The following is a 15,216-nucleotide window of genomic DNA, read 5'->3' on the forward strand; positions in this document are numbered from 1 at the left end:
CCGAACAGGAATGCTTTTCCCTGCCAAAGGCCAACAGTGGAAGACGATGATGAGCCGGCTTGGACGCCCCGAACCCGAGCCGACCACTGCTAAGGAGGATACGGCGGTGTGAGCTCCCAAAGGAGGTGTGGCACGTCCTGCTATGGTAACATCAAATCGATGTCACGGGCGGGAAGAGGTTGGGCAACCTAAGCTACTGCATGTAATACAGTACCTACTGCCTACGAGTAGTACCACATGATCAAGCTTTTTCCCTGTGCCGTCGGGATCTGCAGGCGGTCTCGGAGTTTGAACCACAGCCGAGACTCTCCCCTATCAGAGAACCAGAATGTGTTTCACACCTCTCACCCTTGCTGATCAACCCGTAAGCCGGAGAAGTGGCTCCCGTAGGAGACTAGTATGTACAGCCAATGACGGCGAGAACAGGCACAATCGGGGCTTGTGGTTGAGCCAGTGATCAATGGCCCTGACAAGAGAGGCCGGGCATACGTGCGCAAGAACTGCCCGGTCAGAAGTCGCCGAGTGAAAGGCACCGATGGTAGTAGGAGAGGAGAGCGACTCGACTTCGTCCTCGTATTGGTGTATGCCATTAATGCACGTGTGGACTGCGGTGGGAGCTGCTTCAATCGTAGCGGGCGAGACCAGCAACCAGTTCGACCTCAATCACATCTCTTTTCTACCGCCCACATTTCCGATCGGCAAGCCTACAGTACCCTTCTTTCCCAGACCGAGTCTTACGCGGTCATGGCCTCTACCGAACTCAAGACAGAGTCACCTGCCCCCAGCGACAGCGCAGCCAGAGACCCTGTCACCCATACGCCTGCAACCCCCAAACCGGCCACGGCGCCTCCAGCATTTCAGATCACCTATCCCAGTGTCCTGCTCCAGGCGGTCATCCTGGTTGCCTTGCTCTTGGCCCAATTCCTCGTCGCCTTGGATATGGTACGTCCGTCTGCACCGCCTTGACCTCGACTACGGCCTGGAAGATTCTGACCACAGGGTGACACTTAGAATATCATCGCCACCGCCATTCCCACCATCACCGTCAAATTCCACAGCGTCGACCAAGTTGGATGGTATGGATCATCCTTCTTCATGTGCCTGGCGGCCTTCCAGGCCTTCTGGGGCAAGGCCTACAAGTACTTTCCACTCAAGATTGTTTTTCTGGTCTGCATCGTTATCTTTGAGGTGGGAAGTTTGGTTGTCGCCCTGGCGCAGAACAGTACCACCGTCATTGTCGGTCGAGCCATCCAGGGTGCCGGCGGTGCAGGCATCACTGGTGGCTGCTATGTCATCTGCGCTTTCATCACACCTCCAAACCGCCTCCCGGCCGTCATGGGTATCTTTGGCACCGTCTGGAGCTGCTCTTCAGTGCTCGGTCCCGTGCTCGGCGGTGTGTTCACCCAGGATGTGACGTGGCGATGGTGCTTCTGGATCAACCTCCCCATCGGTGGTGCCACCATGCTGATCATTCTGCTCTGCTTCACGACTCCTGCTCATTCGAGAATTGCAAGGGCGAAGCCGAAGCAACTGGCGCTTCTGTTCGACTTTCCCGGAGTTGCCGTCCTCTTGGGGTCGTTGATATGCTTCTGTTTGGCCTTGCAAGACGGTGGCATCACAAAACCGTGGAGCTCCAGTATCCCCATCGGCTTACTCGTCGGGTTTGGCCTACTTCTGATCGTCTTTGCTCTCATCGAGTGGAAACAAGGTGACAAAGCTATGATTCCTGGGTCCATCATGACACGCAGAAGCATTGCCGTCTGTGCCGTCTTTAGCTTTTTGTAAGAGTTTGCCTTGTCAAAGTCCATTACTTTGTGTCCATTGATAACCCTCAAACTAGATCCAACGCTGCTGGCTTCGCACGGGTCTACAACCTTCCCATATATTTCCAGGCAGTGCAGGGTGTATCCCCGTCGACAAGCGGCGTCCGCACCCTGCCATCAGTTCTGTCAATTTGTATGTCACTCACAACCGGCCACGATCTTTCTGTTGCTGATTCTACCAGCAATATCCAGTCTCGTGTCTTCGACTCTCCTGGGCAGAGTTGGGTACTACCAACCTTTCCTTCTGCTGGGGTCTGTTTTCATCACAGTCGGCGCCGGTCTAATCTATACCCTTGGAGTTCACTCTCCGGCGTCACATTACATTGGCTATCAAATCGTCGCTGGAATTGGAATGGGTCTGACCATCCAGGTCCCGGCCATTGTAGCCCAAAGCATATCTGAACGCAAGGATCTGGCGGTCGCAATTGCCGTCAGCTTATGTAAGTCTACCGAACAAGCTTTGAGCTTATTCCAGTTGTTGACGAGGTGTCCAGTCTACCAGTTTGTCGGTGGCACCATTGGAGTTTCTGGAGCGCAAAGTATCATGACCAACGAACTTATTTCACATCTTCCTTCCACCAACCCAGCCATCTCGCCGGCGAAAGTATTGGCTGCTGGTGCCTCGGGCCTACGTCGAGCATTTCCCAATCCAAATGACTTGTCTACAGTGGTCGAAGCTTATCTTTACGGGCTCAAAAAGGCTTGGATTTGGAGCATTGCATTAGCAGGGGTGACTTTATTCGTCGCATTGCTCGCCGAGCGGAAATCAATCAAAGCGGAGGATATCAAGACAAGAAAGGCGGCAAAGGGTCAAACTTAGGCACTAACTTAGGCATTCCCAGCCTTGTGCTTCAACCAGAAGGCTGGTATAGGCACTCGGCCACACCTATATAGTGTGGAAATCCCCTATACCACTTTGAGAGCGAATATAGAACATTTCAACCTTTGACACAAAGACCCACAGTCTGAGTCTAGTGTCGACTTAACTGAACATTTGAAGAGGCTACCAAAACAAACAACAATCTACAGCTGGGGATGTCAAACATTGGCGCCTACTCAAGTCTCCTGACAAAGTCTAGATAGTTGGGTAAATCGACTCCAGAGATTCAATCACCTCGCTTGTCTTCACCACTGTAGCAAACTCTTTCAAGCTCTCGGCATGAACAGCGTGAACCAGCTCAGCATCAAATCCACCTTTCGCATGAGCAGCCGTAGCATCTTCGACAAGGAAAGTCCCATCACCTTCCTCTTGTGTTTTCCCATCCGCATCGAAAACATCAGTCACCTTGAGATTGCCAGCCATTCTCACACTAGTCGAGACGCAATGGTCTGTTGTCAAGCCCGCAACATAGAGGCGGCGTATCTTATGCTCGCGCAAGATCGCCTCCAGTGGCGTACCGATGAAGGCCGAGTTGACTGTCTTGGAGATGACGACTTCAAATGACGATTTGTCTGGAAGGGCATAGTCTTGGAATGCTACACCGGGAGCGCCTGGACGGAGTGGTGATTCTGGATTCTCCGAAATATGGTGGACGTGTATGATGAGGGGCTTTTTGCCGGAGGCGGAGATTTGACGGGCCGCGCGGAATTTCTCTAGAAGGTTGGTGATATTGGTCTCAAATTGTGGGTTTGATCTAATGAGAAGAGTAAGGTCAACGATAAAGGCTGATATGGTTACAGCCGTTCACGTACCTGGGCCCCCAATATAGCGTATCATCAAAGGCCTTTTGTATGTCAATCAGCAGTAAGGCAGTTCGATCTAGATCTATGGCCATCGCGATTGAGCGTCTCAACGCGAAGCAGACAGGAGGCTTCGTGTTCGTATGGAGATGGTCCTGCTGGAGCTTGTTAACCATCTAACTACTGTAAGCGAAGCGGAGCAAAGCAATATATGCTATATAGCTGTAAATCTCGTGCTGAATGGCGCCATTATAGCCAATTACTCGTTGGTGTCAAAGGGCGTTGATCAAAACTAAGGATTAATTACAGTATGTGCTAGAAACACCAGAACCAATCAGGCCGGTCTAAGCCGTCTCCACTTTCCACATAAGTAGCCACACTAGACGTTAGCATATATAAAGCAATGTAGAACAAGCCGCACAAAGTAGGTAGGATCAAGTAAGCAGAGTAAGTAACTGATAGAGAAACGAGCTTGACAGGCAAGACCGATTGAAGTAGTTTCAAAGCTTTCGCAAGCACCGTCTCATCTTCCCCCCCTAGGTACTTCACGGAGTAGACCTCTAGCCGGTCAAGCATCTCTAGCCAGGCTTTTGAATCGCAAGTCCTTGAATCACGCTCCTCCGGTGGTCGCTGATCAGTGTCCTCATTCAGCCACATGGTGTCCACCATATTCAAATCATTGCCTACCTCGAGGATCCAGTCTCGGTTGGGTGGCCCCCACTTGCGAAAGGCGCGGTTTAAGATCAAGACTTTTGCGTAAAGCTGCACCGCCTCGACGCGGGTTCGAACATCAATATCCATAGGGAGGATGTTCTCTTGGAACTGTCCTCTGCTGATACAGTCGTATTGCTGGAGAGGGCCCATGGCAGACTGCACCAGGACTATCAGCCACCAGAGAAGGGGGTTGGTGGAAGGAGTTGGGCGCGGATCGATAACCATCTTGACACATAAACTACAACGCGTCCTGTATCATCTCCGGATACCGGGGGTAGAGATGGGCTGACTTGATATCCAGGATGTCGTCCCATGTGTCATCACTCAAATGTAATCCCATCTCTTCCAAAGCACCGTTGTCATCAGCAGTATGTACCAGGAAGCACAGCAGGGCCGTCCAGACGGCATTGAATCGGCGGCGTCGGGCGAAATTGAACTTTGCCGCTAAGGTCTGGAAAGGTCGAGTCGAGGTCGAGATGGGTAGACGATTGAGAACCAAGCGTGCCTGACAAGGCCATCTCTCAGTGAGACCTTCGAGCTCGTCGAAAAGCCGCCAAATGGAAACCTGAATAGCGCAACGCAGCCTTCGGTCATTGTCAAAGCGTTGCTGATTCTGCTGCTGGGGAGAGGCTCTGATGAACTGAACTGTTTTCCGGTTTGGAGCTAGATCGATGCTTGGTTCGGTACTGGTAGCTGAGAGAAAAGCAATCCAATTCCAGCGAATGGCGCTCCATGTTTGAGGGGAGAGAGCTGGCATCGATTGCAGCCAGTTTACGTAGGTGTCGCGATCTTGCTCCTGTATGCTAGCCAGTGCACTCCATGGCTCGTCCCACGGAGTGCGTACAGTAAAGTTAGTAGCCTCTTCTAGAGCAACTAGAGCAGCTTCGACTGATCGAGCCATGACCAGACGTGGATGAGTGAGGGACGAGTAAATAATGAGTCAAAGACGAGAGATCCAGGAGTTATATAGAGTTGCTGTTGGGCGTGACGGGATGGCGACTAAATGGGGTTACATAAGCGCGTCACGGCCAAACGCTCAATTTAGCAAGGAATGGAGAAGCTCGAGCGGACTCCGGATAGCGGACTCCGTACATGCACGGCAAAGACTACCTAGCAACGAGGGAGGCAGCGGAATAGGTTTACCTCTCTTGGCAAACCACGCAACGAAACAAGAAGTTATACGGATTGAGAGTTTTGTTTTTAGAAATTTAAGCCTATATGTAGTCAAAATTGTTAAGAGGACCTGGCCTGATTCGACAGATAGAAAGAAAGACTTTAGACCAATCTAATTACAAGCTTTCAGATATGGACGCCCTCGTTAAAGCCTCCAGAGCCGGTGGTCAAGCTCTGGCACTAGTGCGCGCCAGTCAGATCATATCTGCTTCAAACCCCCAACAAACAGATGAGAATGGCCATGATATCCTAGAGGAAATGTTGAGATGGCCATATGGCTCAACATGGACCGGCTGGTCGATCATCTCCTTGAAACTAGGATGAATTCAGACCCCGACGACAATGCTTCCCGCTTCTTTCCCTCACCTCTCTATATGACCGCCGTCTGGGCCACGCAATGAACACCAGAGCGTTGTTAAGATATCCATATAACAACCAGGTGAAGATGATACCGATGTCCCTCCTGACTTGGTCTTGTGACTTGCCGGACTAGACCTGCTCCTGCAATGCTGCTTTCTACTTCGGTACCTCTTCCTGCCGGTGTTCGCTCCAAGCTCATTCTATTCATTCACAACTTCCCCCTGTTAAAGGAGGGATGTTCTATGTTCTCTATCCAATGGGAGCCTCGACTATTCTAGGCGTGTCTACCCTCCCGGCTAAGGGGCAAGGCTGGGATTGCCTAGGTCAATGCCTAAGTTTGACCACCCCCTCCTCCAGTCAACCGTGACAGTGTACCCCCCTTCTGCAGTCAATAATAACAGCACGGCCCACTCCTGTCAGTTCTTCTAGACATACAGCCTCATCCTGATAGCCCACTACGCAAACTTTGACAAGAAACCGACATTCAAGGCGTGTATGGATGGACTTAACGACTACTGCTATGCCATCTTTGTGATCCCCTGGCACAGATCCTCCAGTACCCAAGTATGCAGCGTCCACCCTGGCCATCGAAATCTAGTCATACTAAACCACTGGCCGGAAGACCCCGGTTGTATCGCCAGAGTTGGATAATATCATTCATCCAGCCCGGTAGAAGCCACACGCCGCATACCCTCCATCCACCGTCCAGTGCGCTGGAGTCATATTCAGTATCGGAGAAAATAGGGAAGTTGGACCTCTCACCTCCAGTGACATATGATGCATCATCGCTTAGTAGGAACACCAGGACCTTGGCCACTTCTTCTGCTTGGCCCATTCGACCCATTAGTGTGCCGGCGCTGACTACGTCCGCATTGAACAAGCCCTTCGCCTCGCCCTCGCGGAAAATCTTGGTGTCGATTGGGCCAGGCAAGACGGCGTTCACTCTGATACCTTTCTTTCCATACTCTGCTGCGCTTGACTCGGTCAGGCCAATGACTCCAAATTTACTCGAAGCGTAGGCGGCATTGTTGGGAAGCCCTCTGAGCCCCGACGTGCTGGAGACGTTGACGATGGAGCCACCTGGTACAGTCAAGTGTGGGAGCTGGGCCCTCATACAGATCATGACTCCCGTCAGGTTGATGGCAATCATCTTCTCCCAAGCGAGTTGGTCCTGGTCGCCGACGAGTCAGTAGTAGTAGTCGTAAAAGGTCACGCACCTCGGGGAGCTGGGGGTTTTCTCGCTCACGATGGTTTCGGTGATGCTTCCATCCCCGCCAGCAATTCCAGTTACATTTGCAGCACCGTCAAGCCTGCCGAACACCGATACGGTGTCTTTGATCCACGAATTCACCTGTTCGGCATTACTGACGTCGACTTTGGTCATGGTGATAGTTGCACTGTATTTGCTACCTTTTGGGCCGTCAGCCATGCAGAAAACGCTTCCGAGAAGAGATGAGAACATGCATGATGCCAGTGTCGCCTCCAAGCCAGCCTCATCCAGGTCGCAGATGGCAATGCCCTTGCCCCCAGTTCCGCAAGTCGGACCGCGGTAGCTCTGTCAATGCCTGAGCCAGCACCAGTTAGGGCGAATACCTTGCCTTCCATTTCGAAATTGAGTTTGATGAGTCGAAGGGTAAGACACAGAGCAGAAAGAATTCTATGCTTACGGTGAAGGTAGCTGTTCGGTCCCCAGAATTGAAATTGGTGCTGGAGTCCGAACGGATCAATTTCGGCATCTACTCGTGAGAACAAAGGTCTACATATTGCGGGACGCGCGAGATAAATGCGGGAGACGAATGCGGAGATGGACGTGGCCCATTCTTTTTTCCGCCCACGGGGAAGCTTCGCATTCACTGTCGAGATGCCGTGCGATAGATCGCCAGATCATTGACACCTCGCAGTCCAACTCTAACAGGACTGGCAGAGAGAACCCAAACAAAGATACCTAGTACGCCGTGGCATGCTGTCCGACCGTCTCCCTATCCATCTTGGCTCTAGAGACACTTCACACAGTACCAACAAGTCATCCGGAGAAAGCCAGCGTCGAGCAAAAAGAACAACAAGTTGACAAATGGCCGACCAGGCGAAGATCATCGAACAACTCCAGAAACGTCTCCAGATCCTGGAAGACAAGAATGAGCTGCAAACGTTGCTGAACGCGTACTGCACCACGGCCGATTCCAAAGACTGGAAAGGGTACGCGGACACCTACATCGAGGACGGCCCCATCATGACATTTGAATCCTGGGGCGACATCGTGGGCAAAGAGGCCATCCTCAAGGCGGCCAGTGTAGAGGCACAGTTCGAGGGTCTTCAGCACACCATGACCAACATGGAATTCAAGGTGGACGGCTCAGACAAGGCGACCGGCACCGCATACCTCTGGTTCTGCGCCACTCCCGAGACAGCGAAACCAGAAATCCATTACGCCTTTGGTGGCCCGTACCGTTTTGAATTCCAACGCACTGCCCAGGGATGGAGGATCGCGCACATGTGGATGAAGAAGATCTGGGCACAGGGTACTGACACGAAAAAGGTGTTCGGGGGCGCCTAGCCAGCCTGTCCCACTTCTTGAGGGTAGCACATCGCCTGGTCAGACCCAGTATGATATAGAAAGTTTCATAGAAGCTGGAGCCGCGCGCGCGTCGAATGTATATCTGATCATGCTACACTTTTGCCCTCAATCCCTAGTAGGGGACAGATGTGTTCGCCAGGACTTATCCTGTATGATTGATGGAATTAGACTCTTTTATCATGGATCGTGAGCTTTTCTTTTCAAAGAGCCCGCAGAGGATAGCACAATAGATCTACCACACTCCCGAATCCAGTATGTGCGTGGATGACCGCGAACGGGGTGGGTGTTCCCGGTCAAAGTTGCGTCCATCCCACGGTCCAAACGGCCCAGCTCTTCATATCGCTTCTTCGGACGTGCCTAGCTATGCTTGAAGAAGTTGCTCCGAGAAATTGGGTCCGACTCTGGAAAGGGTTGATGAGACCGTCGTTCCCTCCCCCTCGAGACGGCCGTAGCATTGATAAGATCTCTAGACCCAGAGCCCCAGCCCATTCGCGTGCATCTGTAGCCGCTCAATTACTATCACTACCCAGCTATGAATAGTCACTCTAGCTTTCCAAGCCCTAGGCTACTCCTCAGCCAGGTTGGCTTGATAACTGGTGCAGGCACAGTCTCACGGATCGAGCAAGAGATGCACATAAAAGAGTAAATTGTAGAACACTCAACTCGTAAGGAGCTGAGAGGCCGTGAGGTGTGGGATATGCCCACCGAGCGGCGAGGTCAGTCAAGTGCCAGGTGCAACCACGCGCTAGTCACGTGGTTGCCTATCAAAACCGCGACACACAGCGTACGGTATTGGCCGCGAATGCGTCAGGAAGTTCGCCGCGGCCGGGGCCAAGGCCATCTATGCGTGCGACTTGAATATTGACGCCATCCCGTCGCTGCGAGAAGAAATGCAACAAGGCTGGATACACCTCGGTCATCGAGGGACGAAAGCTGGACGTCTCCTCAGAGGAACAGACGTTGGCCGTGGTCAAGGAGATCACAAAGAAGCATGGCCGTTTCGACTTCTACATTGCGAATACCGGTTTCGCAAACTACAGGTCTGCTCGTCTTAGTTTCCCAGTCCAAGAAACTCCCTCCTCCTCCTCCTCCTGCTGCTGCTGCTGCTGCTGCTATTGCTGAACGACCTTGTGTTGGCAGAAGCCTCAACGATACCGAGCTCCTCCATTATGACCGTCAGGTCAATGTCATGAGGCGTGGGGCATTCATTGGCATCAAATACGGCAGTCAAGCCATGATGGTCACATCAGCCGACAAACCACAGCCTGCGGGAGCGTTTGTTGTCACTCGGTCGTGTGCTAGCTTTCTTGGATCATACTCCGATCTGCCTTACGGTAAGTGGCGACCACTGCCACGGGGGCGGAGCGAAGAATGACTAGAGCTTGGACTGATGCTTAATCGGTGGGTAGCGGTCGCCAAAACGGCACTCCATGGCCTGATCAGCGGCGCGTCCGTCCATCTCTTGTCCAGCAACATCGGGGTCAACGGCGTCGCCCCTGGTTTCACCAAAAGCGGCATCTTGTCCAACTCTCAGAAAGCCGAGCAGGGCGAATATAAGGCCACCGAGTATTACTACAACCGACTGCAAGACCCCGCGGAAGTCGCCAATGTCCAAGTGTTTTTGACCTCAAACATCTCCTCGTGTATCTATGGTCAGATGGTTCTATGCGACAGCGGCAAAACTGCAGCTGCCACAGGCGAAGCATGTACGGGCTCAATCCCGCCAGTCAAACCTCTTGATCTGTGTTAAGGGACACTGAGAGTCAACGGTGTTGGCCCTGAGATTCGATAGTGTCAAGTGTCAAACAGAACCAAATCGACAAGAACCCTTGGGCCCTGGGCCCTTTTCCCGTTCTTGTCTGCAAATCTGGGCGACCGTATTGCATCATTCCGCGCTCACTTCGGAGGTACCACCAGTACTCGTAGCCCGAGGTTCCCCAGCGACCGGTCCGGACGAATTTTGGTACATATCCCCCGCACCTAAGCCAACCTTGCAATCTCATTGGCATGGGGCATGATCTGGCTCCGTGGGGTAACTGATAAGACGCGGTCCTGGACGGTCGGTGCCAGGCGTGGGGACCCCGACACTATGGTATATGAGCCCGGGAGGTGAACTTTCGCTCCAAAAACATTGGCCGAGCTCCGTATCGCATCACTACCTGTTGTCCCCCAAGCTCAGGTGCGATTGAATTGAACGACAAAAATGTATGGCAACGCCCTTATCCTGATCGCAGTGCTCTTAGCACTGGGCACGTGGAAACTGTTGCGGATCGGTCGCCGAGACCCCAGACTTCCTCCTGGACCACCCACGGTGCCAATCCTGGGGAATGCCCACCAAATTCCGCTCACAGGATTAGGAAAGAAGTCTGTCCTGTCCTGTCCTGATTCTTTGCAGGCACGAAACGAGATTCCGCGAAAGCTGACTGGATATATCTAGGTTCCGCGAATGGGCCAAAGAATATGGAAACATCTATTCTTTGAAGGTGTTCGATTCCAATATGATTGTACTGGCCGACCGTCGGGCTATATATCAGCTGCTAGATAAGAAAGGCAGTGTTTACTCTGGGAGACCGCACCTTTCGGTGCCGTTATTTATGAGCCGGGGCTGCCATATGACCTTTGAACAAGCAACTCCTGAATGGAGGGAGAAGCGTTCTGTCATTACGAGGAACCTCAATCCTCAGAACTTGGATACAAAACATTTCCGAGTTCAGGAGGCAGAGTAGGATGAGCCCTCTGTCCGATATACAAGTCAAACCAGCCTGCCTAACCGACCATCCTTCTTCTAGGTCGATCTTATTCATGAACAACCTTCTCCAGCACCCGAGCCGCTCGTTCGACCACGCAAGACTGTATGCCTCCTCGGTGGCAGCAATCCTTGTTTGGGGCTTCCGCGCTAAGGATTTCAACTCTTTTTTCTATAAGAACTTCTACGACTTTGTGGACCAGGTAAGTTAGGTGCAAGTTTGTGGATGATTTCTAGGCCATGGAAGCTAAAATCTCCCTCTTAGTGGCTCGATGCAATTGAACCTGGCGCGAACCCCCCTGTAGAACAGTTACCGTGGCTATGGTATCTTCCCGGGGCCTGGAAACGGCGAGCCTACCGCGTACGAAGTCTTATGGATACCACGTGGTCCCAAGCGCGGCAACAAGTTGACGAACGACGAGCGAGAGGCGATATCCGCGACTCGATGATGGACCAGAAGCTGTCCGAATACGAGAAAGGCGGCTGGCCTATGTCACAGTACTCGTTCAACAACTTGGGCGGTGAGATGCTCGAAGCTGGAGCAGATAGTAAGTTTCCCTGGGTTTCCAGAAGTCGAGGACGTCCTGAGTTGACTGAAGAGTAGCGACGGCCAATATGCTTCTGACCATTATCCTCGCGGTGACAAAATTCCCCGAGGTCCAAATGAAGGCGAGGAAGGAATTGGATGAGGTCTGCGGGACTGAGAGGACGCCTTTATTCTCTGACTTTGAGCGGCTTCCCTATATCAACTGCATTATCAAGGAGGCGCTGAGATGGCGCCCGACGTAAGTCACGCTTGAATCGCTATCAATGCAGTACTGCTACTACAAGTTACTAATCCTGGACGCTAGTTCCGACTTGGGGATCCCACACCGACTCGAGAAAGGTACGCGCACGGTGCAGGCAAAGTCTTACGGGGTTTACTTAGTGGCTGACTTGCTTGTAGATGACTGGTACGAGGGTATGTTCTTCCCTAAGGATACTACAGTCTGGCTAGGTGCTTGGGCTATCCATCAAAACGATGATGAATATCCGGATCACGACCGCTTCAATCCGGATCGATTTAAGGGTTATACCAAGCTTGCCAATGAGTACGCTGTTGGGCCAGATTGGCAGGGCCGAGATAAGTTCCCCTCTACCTCGTGGTTGCACAATAACCGCGACTTACCTGGAAAATTACTAACTTGACTTTACACCACTACGGTTATGGAGCAGGCCGCCGTATGTGTCCCGGCATTCATCTGGCCGAGAGGAGTATGTGGCGCGTTACAGCTAAGCTCCTCTGGGCCTTTGAATTCGAGGAACTACCCGGTAGACCAATTGACGTGAACGCATATACTTCGTCGAATTTGGTGCGTCCCTTGGAGTACGAGGTGAAGGTGACGCCTCGGAGCAAGCAGCATGAGGAGGTCATTAAAAGGGAGCTGACAGGCGCTTTGGACTTCTTGAGCCAATATGACTGAGCAGGATGTCACTGCAGACGTCAATTTCCAGCTTGTTAGAAGTTCGATTCGGAGCGACTCTTGTCTTGGTGATTGCTATAGATGGATGTCTACGGCGATGAGACTGAAAGCTAGCTATTCCCTCCCAGCGTCGAGAAGGGCCCATGAATGTCTGACCAAAAAGGTGCAGATGTTTCGTTAGTACCTGGTATATTGTTGTTCGACGAGAGTGGACGGTCACTTAGGACGGATCAGCTTCGGACTCAACGGAGGAGTTCAGGAGGTAGATTCAAACATGACCAGCTCTCTCTGTGACAGAGCCTCGTTTCATTCCTTCCCCGCTCCGCATGAGCATCCAGAAGCTGGCCGGTTTCTCCAGTAGAGATGAGATCAGTGAGGCCGTGAACGTTGGATGAAAGGGTTCTAGGTCCATGCTAGGTAAAATACACCTGCGGGCAAAGAATCAATTGGCCATGTCGGTGCAAAGGGAAGTTGCCATTGTCACGGGTGCGGGCTTGGGGCTGGGTCGGCACCAAAGCCGAGTTCGGCCTTGCTGCAAATTGAACAGGGTTGCCGGTTCGGGGGCATAGAGTTATACATAGGGCGACATGGCAAGAAGACAGGCTTCGTTTGGCAACTTGACTAGTTCCTTTCATTTCGTAGAATATCCACCGCACACAGGAAGCGTGATACCAGTCACATACGAAGCTGCATCTGAGGCCAACCACAATGATCCTTGAGCGACCTCGTGGGGAGCCGCCCACCGTTTGAGGTAGCTTACGTCGGCGAACGCCTCGTGACTGGTGCCGATGGATTTCAAGGCGGCCGCCGACATCTCGGTCAGAACAGCTCCGGGAGCAATGGTGTTGACCCTGATCCCCTCTGCTCCATACTCCAGGGCGGCCGTCTTGGTCAGGCCGACCACCGCATGCTTAGCGGCGGTGTAGGCCAGCATATTGTACTGCGGCTTGAAGGCATTGATCGAGGCAATGTTGATGATCGAGCCTCCATGGCCTTGCTTGACCATCTGCTGTATTTCCCATTTCATGCATAGCGCCGGGCCCTTGAGATTCACGGCAATCACTCGATCAAAGTAGGCTTCGTCGAACTCCGCCGTGGGTGTCTTGTCGGGAGTCAACGCGGCGTTGTTGATGGCCACGTCGAGCTTGCCAAATTGCGACACCGCCGCGGCGACGGCCTTCTCGACCGACTCGGAATTCGAAACGTCCGTCTTGATGAAATAGGCCTTGCCGCCCCTCTGATTGATCTCATCTGCCGCTTTCTGACCCAAGACCTCGTTGACATCGGCCAGCACGACACTCGCGCCGGCCTCGGCAAAGATCTGGTTTCACATGCGTCTCGTACATAACAGTTCTTTATCAAAGAGAATCAATGCTTACTTACCACTGCCGTAGCCTTGCCCATTCCCATGGCAGCACCCGTCACGATCGCCACTTTATCCGTAAGGACCGGGTACACCGGCGCGATGGGAACATCAATGGTTGGAACGTCCTGGGGCTCCCGGTCGTCCATCTCGAAAAGGGCGGCGGGTGGTTGTGGATTCGATGATGTTTAAGAACGGATATGGAAAACCCTTGTCACAATCCGTGTGTGTGAGAGACTTTGTATTATTGGCAAAAGAACTTGTGCTGAAGAGAGGAAAAGCGACGGGGAAGATTGGGATCAGAGTACTGTAAGAGCTCTCACGTTCCCCTCGCGAACAAGGAGTGGTTGCCGGACGAATGGAATATCCGAGACCTAACCCGGGCCGGGTAGAGTCTATGCGCATTACTTCGGCACGACGGCCCAGGCTTCGGCACTCAAGAAGACTCGGCTCCTACGTCTCGAGGCCCAACCGCTAAATCGCCTGTTTTTCTCACTTCACGACGTTTGATGAGGGAGACGAGTGTTTGACCAGAGGAAAGAAGCTGCTTCTCACACGCGGCCAAAGACCCCGTACTCACCGACAGTCAATATGGCGAGCCGGGTGTTAAGTGGGAAACTCGGGATTGTTACAGGAGCTACGAGAGGTATAGTTCTACAATCAACAACAGGGTTGGTTATCCGTAATGGCTCTTGAGACTGACGACTAACCATCACAAGGGATTGGAGCCGCTATCACGCAGAATCTGGCCTCCAAGGGCTACTCGCTGGTGCTGGGCTACACCAGCGCATCATCAACCAAGCATAGCACAAAACACGTTGAGTGGAATGGCAAGTCTATGGAAGAACATGGTAAATTTGGCACGAGGCCATATCACACTGCCGGCGTTACTAGTATTCAATGCGATGTACTTGCCGTATGCGAAACAGATTGATCATTTCACTCATAGGTGTTCCCACTGAAATCGCTCAAGTCGCGGCAGCGTATCAGGCTGCTCATGCTGCTCCACCGCGGGAGAAGAATCTCAACCACCAGTACTCGAATGTCCCAAACCAATCCCGCAATAACATAAGAAAAGTTCACGGCCTCTCGTAATCGTTTATTCTCTTCAACTGGACTGGGCCGCTCTTACATTTTTCAAAACCGACCGAGCGGAAGATGAATATGTGGAAGAAGACTTCCATCTCGGCAGTACGCTCTTTATCCGTGACTACTCGGCCACGCTCCTCATCGTCAGCAAAGAAAATGACAGAGTTGAACACCCGCCATGTCACACAGTACTGATTTTCGGTCTACAAGACCAGCTCTAGTGCATCCTG

General features: G+C 52.4%; 10 protein-coding genes across 10 annotated transcripts; 5 read left to right on the forward strand and 5 right to left on the reverse strand.

Annotated features, from left to right (window-relative positions):
- Window positions 1-744: 744 nt before the first annotated feature.
- A1O3_01806 (uncharacterized protein) lies at window positions 745-2,643 on the forward strand (the record flags this gene model as incomplete). The annotated part of the gene is made up of 5 exons (XM_007731949.1): window positions 745-942; window positions 1,012-1,781; window positions 1,841-1,956; window positions 2,006-2,263; window positions 2,318-2,643. 5 exons carry the CDS (start codon window positions 745-747, stop codon window positions 2,641-2,643), a joined length of 1,668 nt encoding a protein of 555 aa, XP_007730139.1.
- A 255-nt stretch (window positions 2,644-2,898) lies between these two features.
- A1O3_01807 (uncharacterized protein) lies at window positions 2,899-3,598 on the reverse strand (the record flags this gene model as incomplete). The annotated part of the gene is made up of 2 exons (XM_007731950.1): window positions 2,899-3,457; window positions 3,516-3,598. 2 exons carry the CDS (start codon window positions 3,596-3,598, stop codon window positions 2,899-2,901), a joined length of 642 nt encoding a protein of 213 aa, XP_007730140.1.
- A 220-nt stretch (window positions 3,599-3,818) lies between these two features.
- On the reverse strand, window positions 3,819-4,442 carry A1O3_01808 (uncharacterized protein; the record flags this gene model as incomplete). The annotated part of the gene is made up of 1 exon (XM_007731951.1): window positions 3,819-4,442. The coding sequence occupies one exon, from the start codon at window positions 4,440-4,442 to the stop codon at window positions 3,819-3,821; it is 624 nt and encodes a 207-aa protein (XP_007730141.1).
- Window positions 4,443-4,455: 13 nt separating this feature from the next.
- Window positions 4,456-5,118, reverse strand: A1O3_01809 (uncharacterized protein; the record flags this gene model as incomplete). Its single annotated transcript, XM_007731952.1, has 1 exon — window positions 4,456-5,118. The coding sequence occupies one exon, from the start codon at window positions 5,116-5,118 to the stop codon at window positions 4,456-4,458; it is 663 nt and encodes a 220-aa protein (XP_007730142.1).
- A 1,289-nt stretch (window positions 5,119-6,407) lies between these two features.
- On the reverse strand, window positions 6,408-7,134 carry A1O3_01810 (uncharacterized protein; the record flags this gene model as incomplete). Its single annotated transcript, XM_007731953.1, has 3 exons — window positions 6,408-6,463; window positions 6,513-6,921; window positions 6,997-7,134. The coding sequence occupies 3 exons, from the start codon at window positions 7,132-7,134 to the stop codon at window positions 6,408-6,410; spliced, it is 603 nt and encodes a 200-aa protein (XP_007730143.1).
- Window positions 7,135-7,821: 687 nt separating this feature from the next.
- Window positions 7,822-8,304, forward strand: A1O3_01811 (uncharacterized protein; the record flags this gene model as incomplete). Its single annotated transcript, XM_007731954.1, has 1 exon — window positions 7,822-8,304. One exon carries the CDS (start codon window positions 7,822-7,824, stop codon window positions 8,302-8,304), a length of 483 nt encoding a protein of 160 aa, XP_007730144.1.
- A 1,012-nt stretch (window positions 8,305-9,316) lies between these two features.
- On the forward strand, window positions 9,317-10,075 carry A1O3_01812 (uncharacterized protein; the record flags this gene model as incomplete). Its single annotated transcript, XM_007731955.1, has 2 exons — window positions 9,317-9,659; window positions 9,735-10,075. 2 exons carry the CDS (start codon window positions 9,317-9,319, stop codon window positions 10,073-10,075), a joined length of 684 nt encoding a protein of 227 aa, XP_007730145.1.
- A 453-nt stretch (window positions 10,076-10,528) lies between these two features.
- A1O3_01813 (uncharacterized protein) lies at window positions 10,529-12,534 on the forward strand (the record flags this gene model as incomplete). Its single annotated transcript, XM_007731956.1, has 8 exons — window positions 10,529-10,689; window positions 10,763-11,047; window positions 11,115-11,274; window positions 11,337-11,619; window positions 11,676-11,856; window positions 11,923-11,957; window positions 12,018-12,140; window positions 12,284-12,534. 8 exons carry the CDS (start codon window positions 10,529-10,531, stop codon window positions 12,532-12,534), a joined length of 1,479 nt encoding a protein of 492 aa, XP_007730146.1.
- Window positions 12,535-13,165: 631 nt separating this feature from the next.
- A1O3_01814 (glucose 1-dehydrogenase) lies at window positions 13,166-14,046 on the reverse strand (the record flags this gene model as incomplete). Its single annotated transcript, XM_007731957.1, has 2 exons — window positions 13,166-13,855; window positions 13,918-14,046. 2 exons carry the CDS (start codon window positions 14,044-14,046, stop codon window positions 13,166-13,168), a joined length of 819 nt encoding a protein of 272 aa, XP_007730147.1.
- A 442-nt stretch (window positions 14,047-14,488) lies between these two features.
- On the forward strand, window positions 14,489-14,992 carry A1O3_01815 (uncharacterized protein; the record flags this gene model as incomplete). The annotated part of the gene is made up of 3 exons (XM_007731958.1): window positions 14,489-14,543; window positions 14,617-14,748; window positions 14,847-14,992. The coding sequence occupies 3 exons, from the start codon at window positions 14,489-14,491 to the stop codon at window positions 14,990-14,992; spliced, it is 333 nt and encodes a 110-aa protein (XP_007730148.1).
- Between the last annotated feature and the right edge of the window lie 224 nt (window positions 14,993-15,216).

The sequence above is a fragment of the Capronia epimyces genome (genome assembly GCF_000585565.1).
Source record: "Capronia epimyces CBS 606.96 chromosome Unknown aczIQ-supercont1.1, whole genome shotgun sequence".
Lineage (NCBI taxonomy): Eukaryota > Fungi > Ascomycota > Eurotiomycetes > Chaetothyriales > Herpotrichiellaceae > Capronia > Capronia epimyces.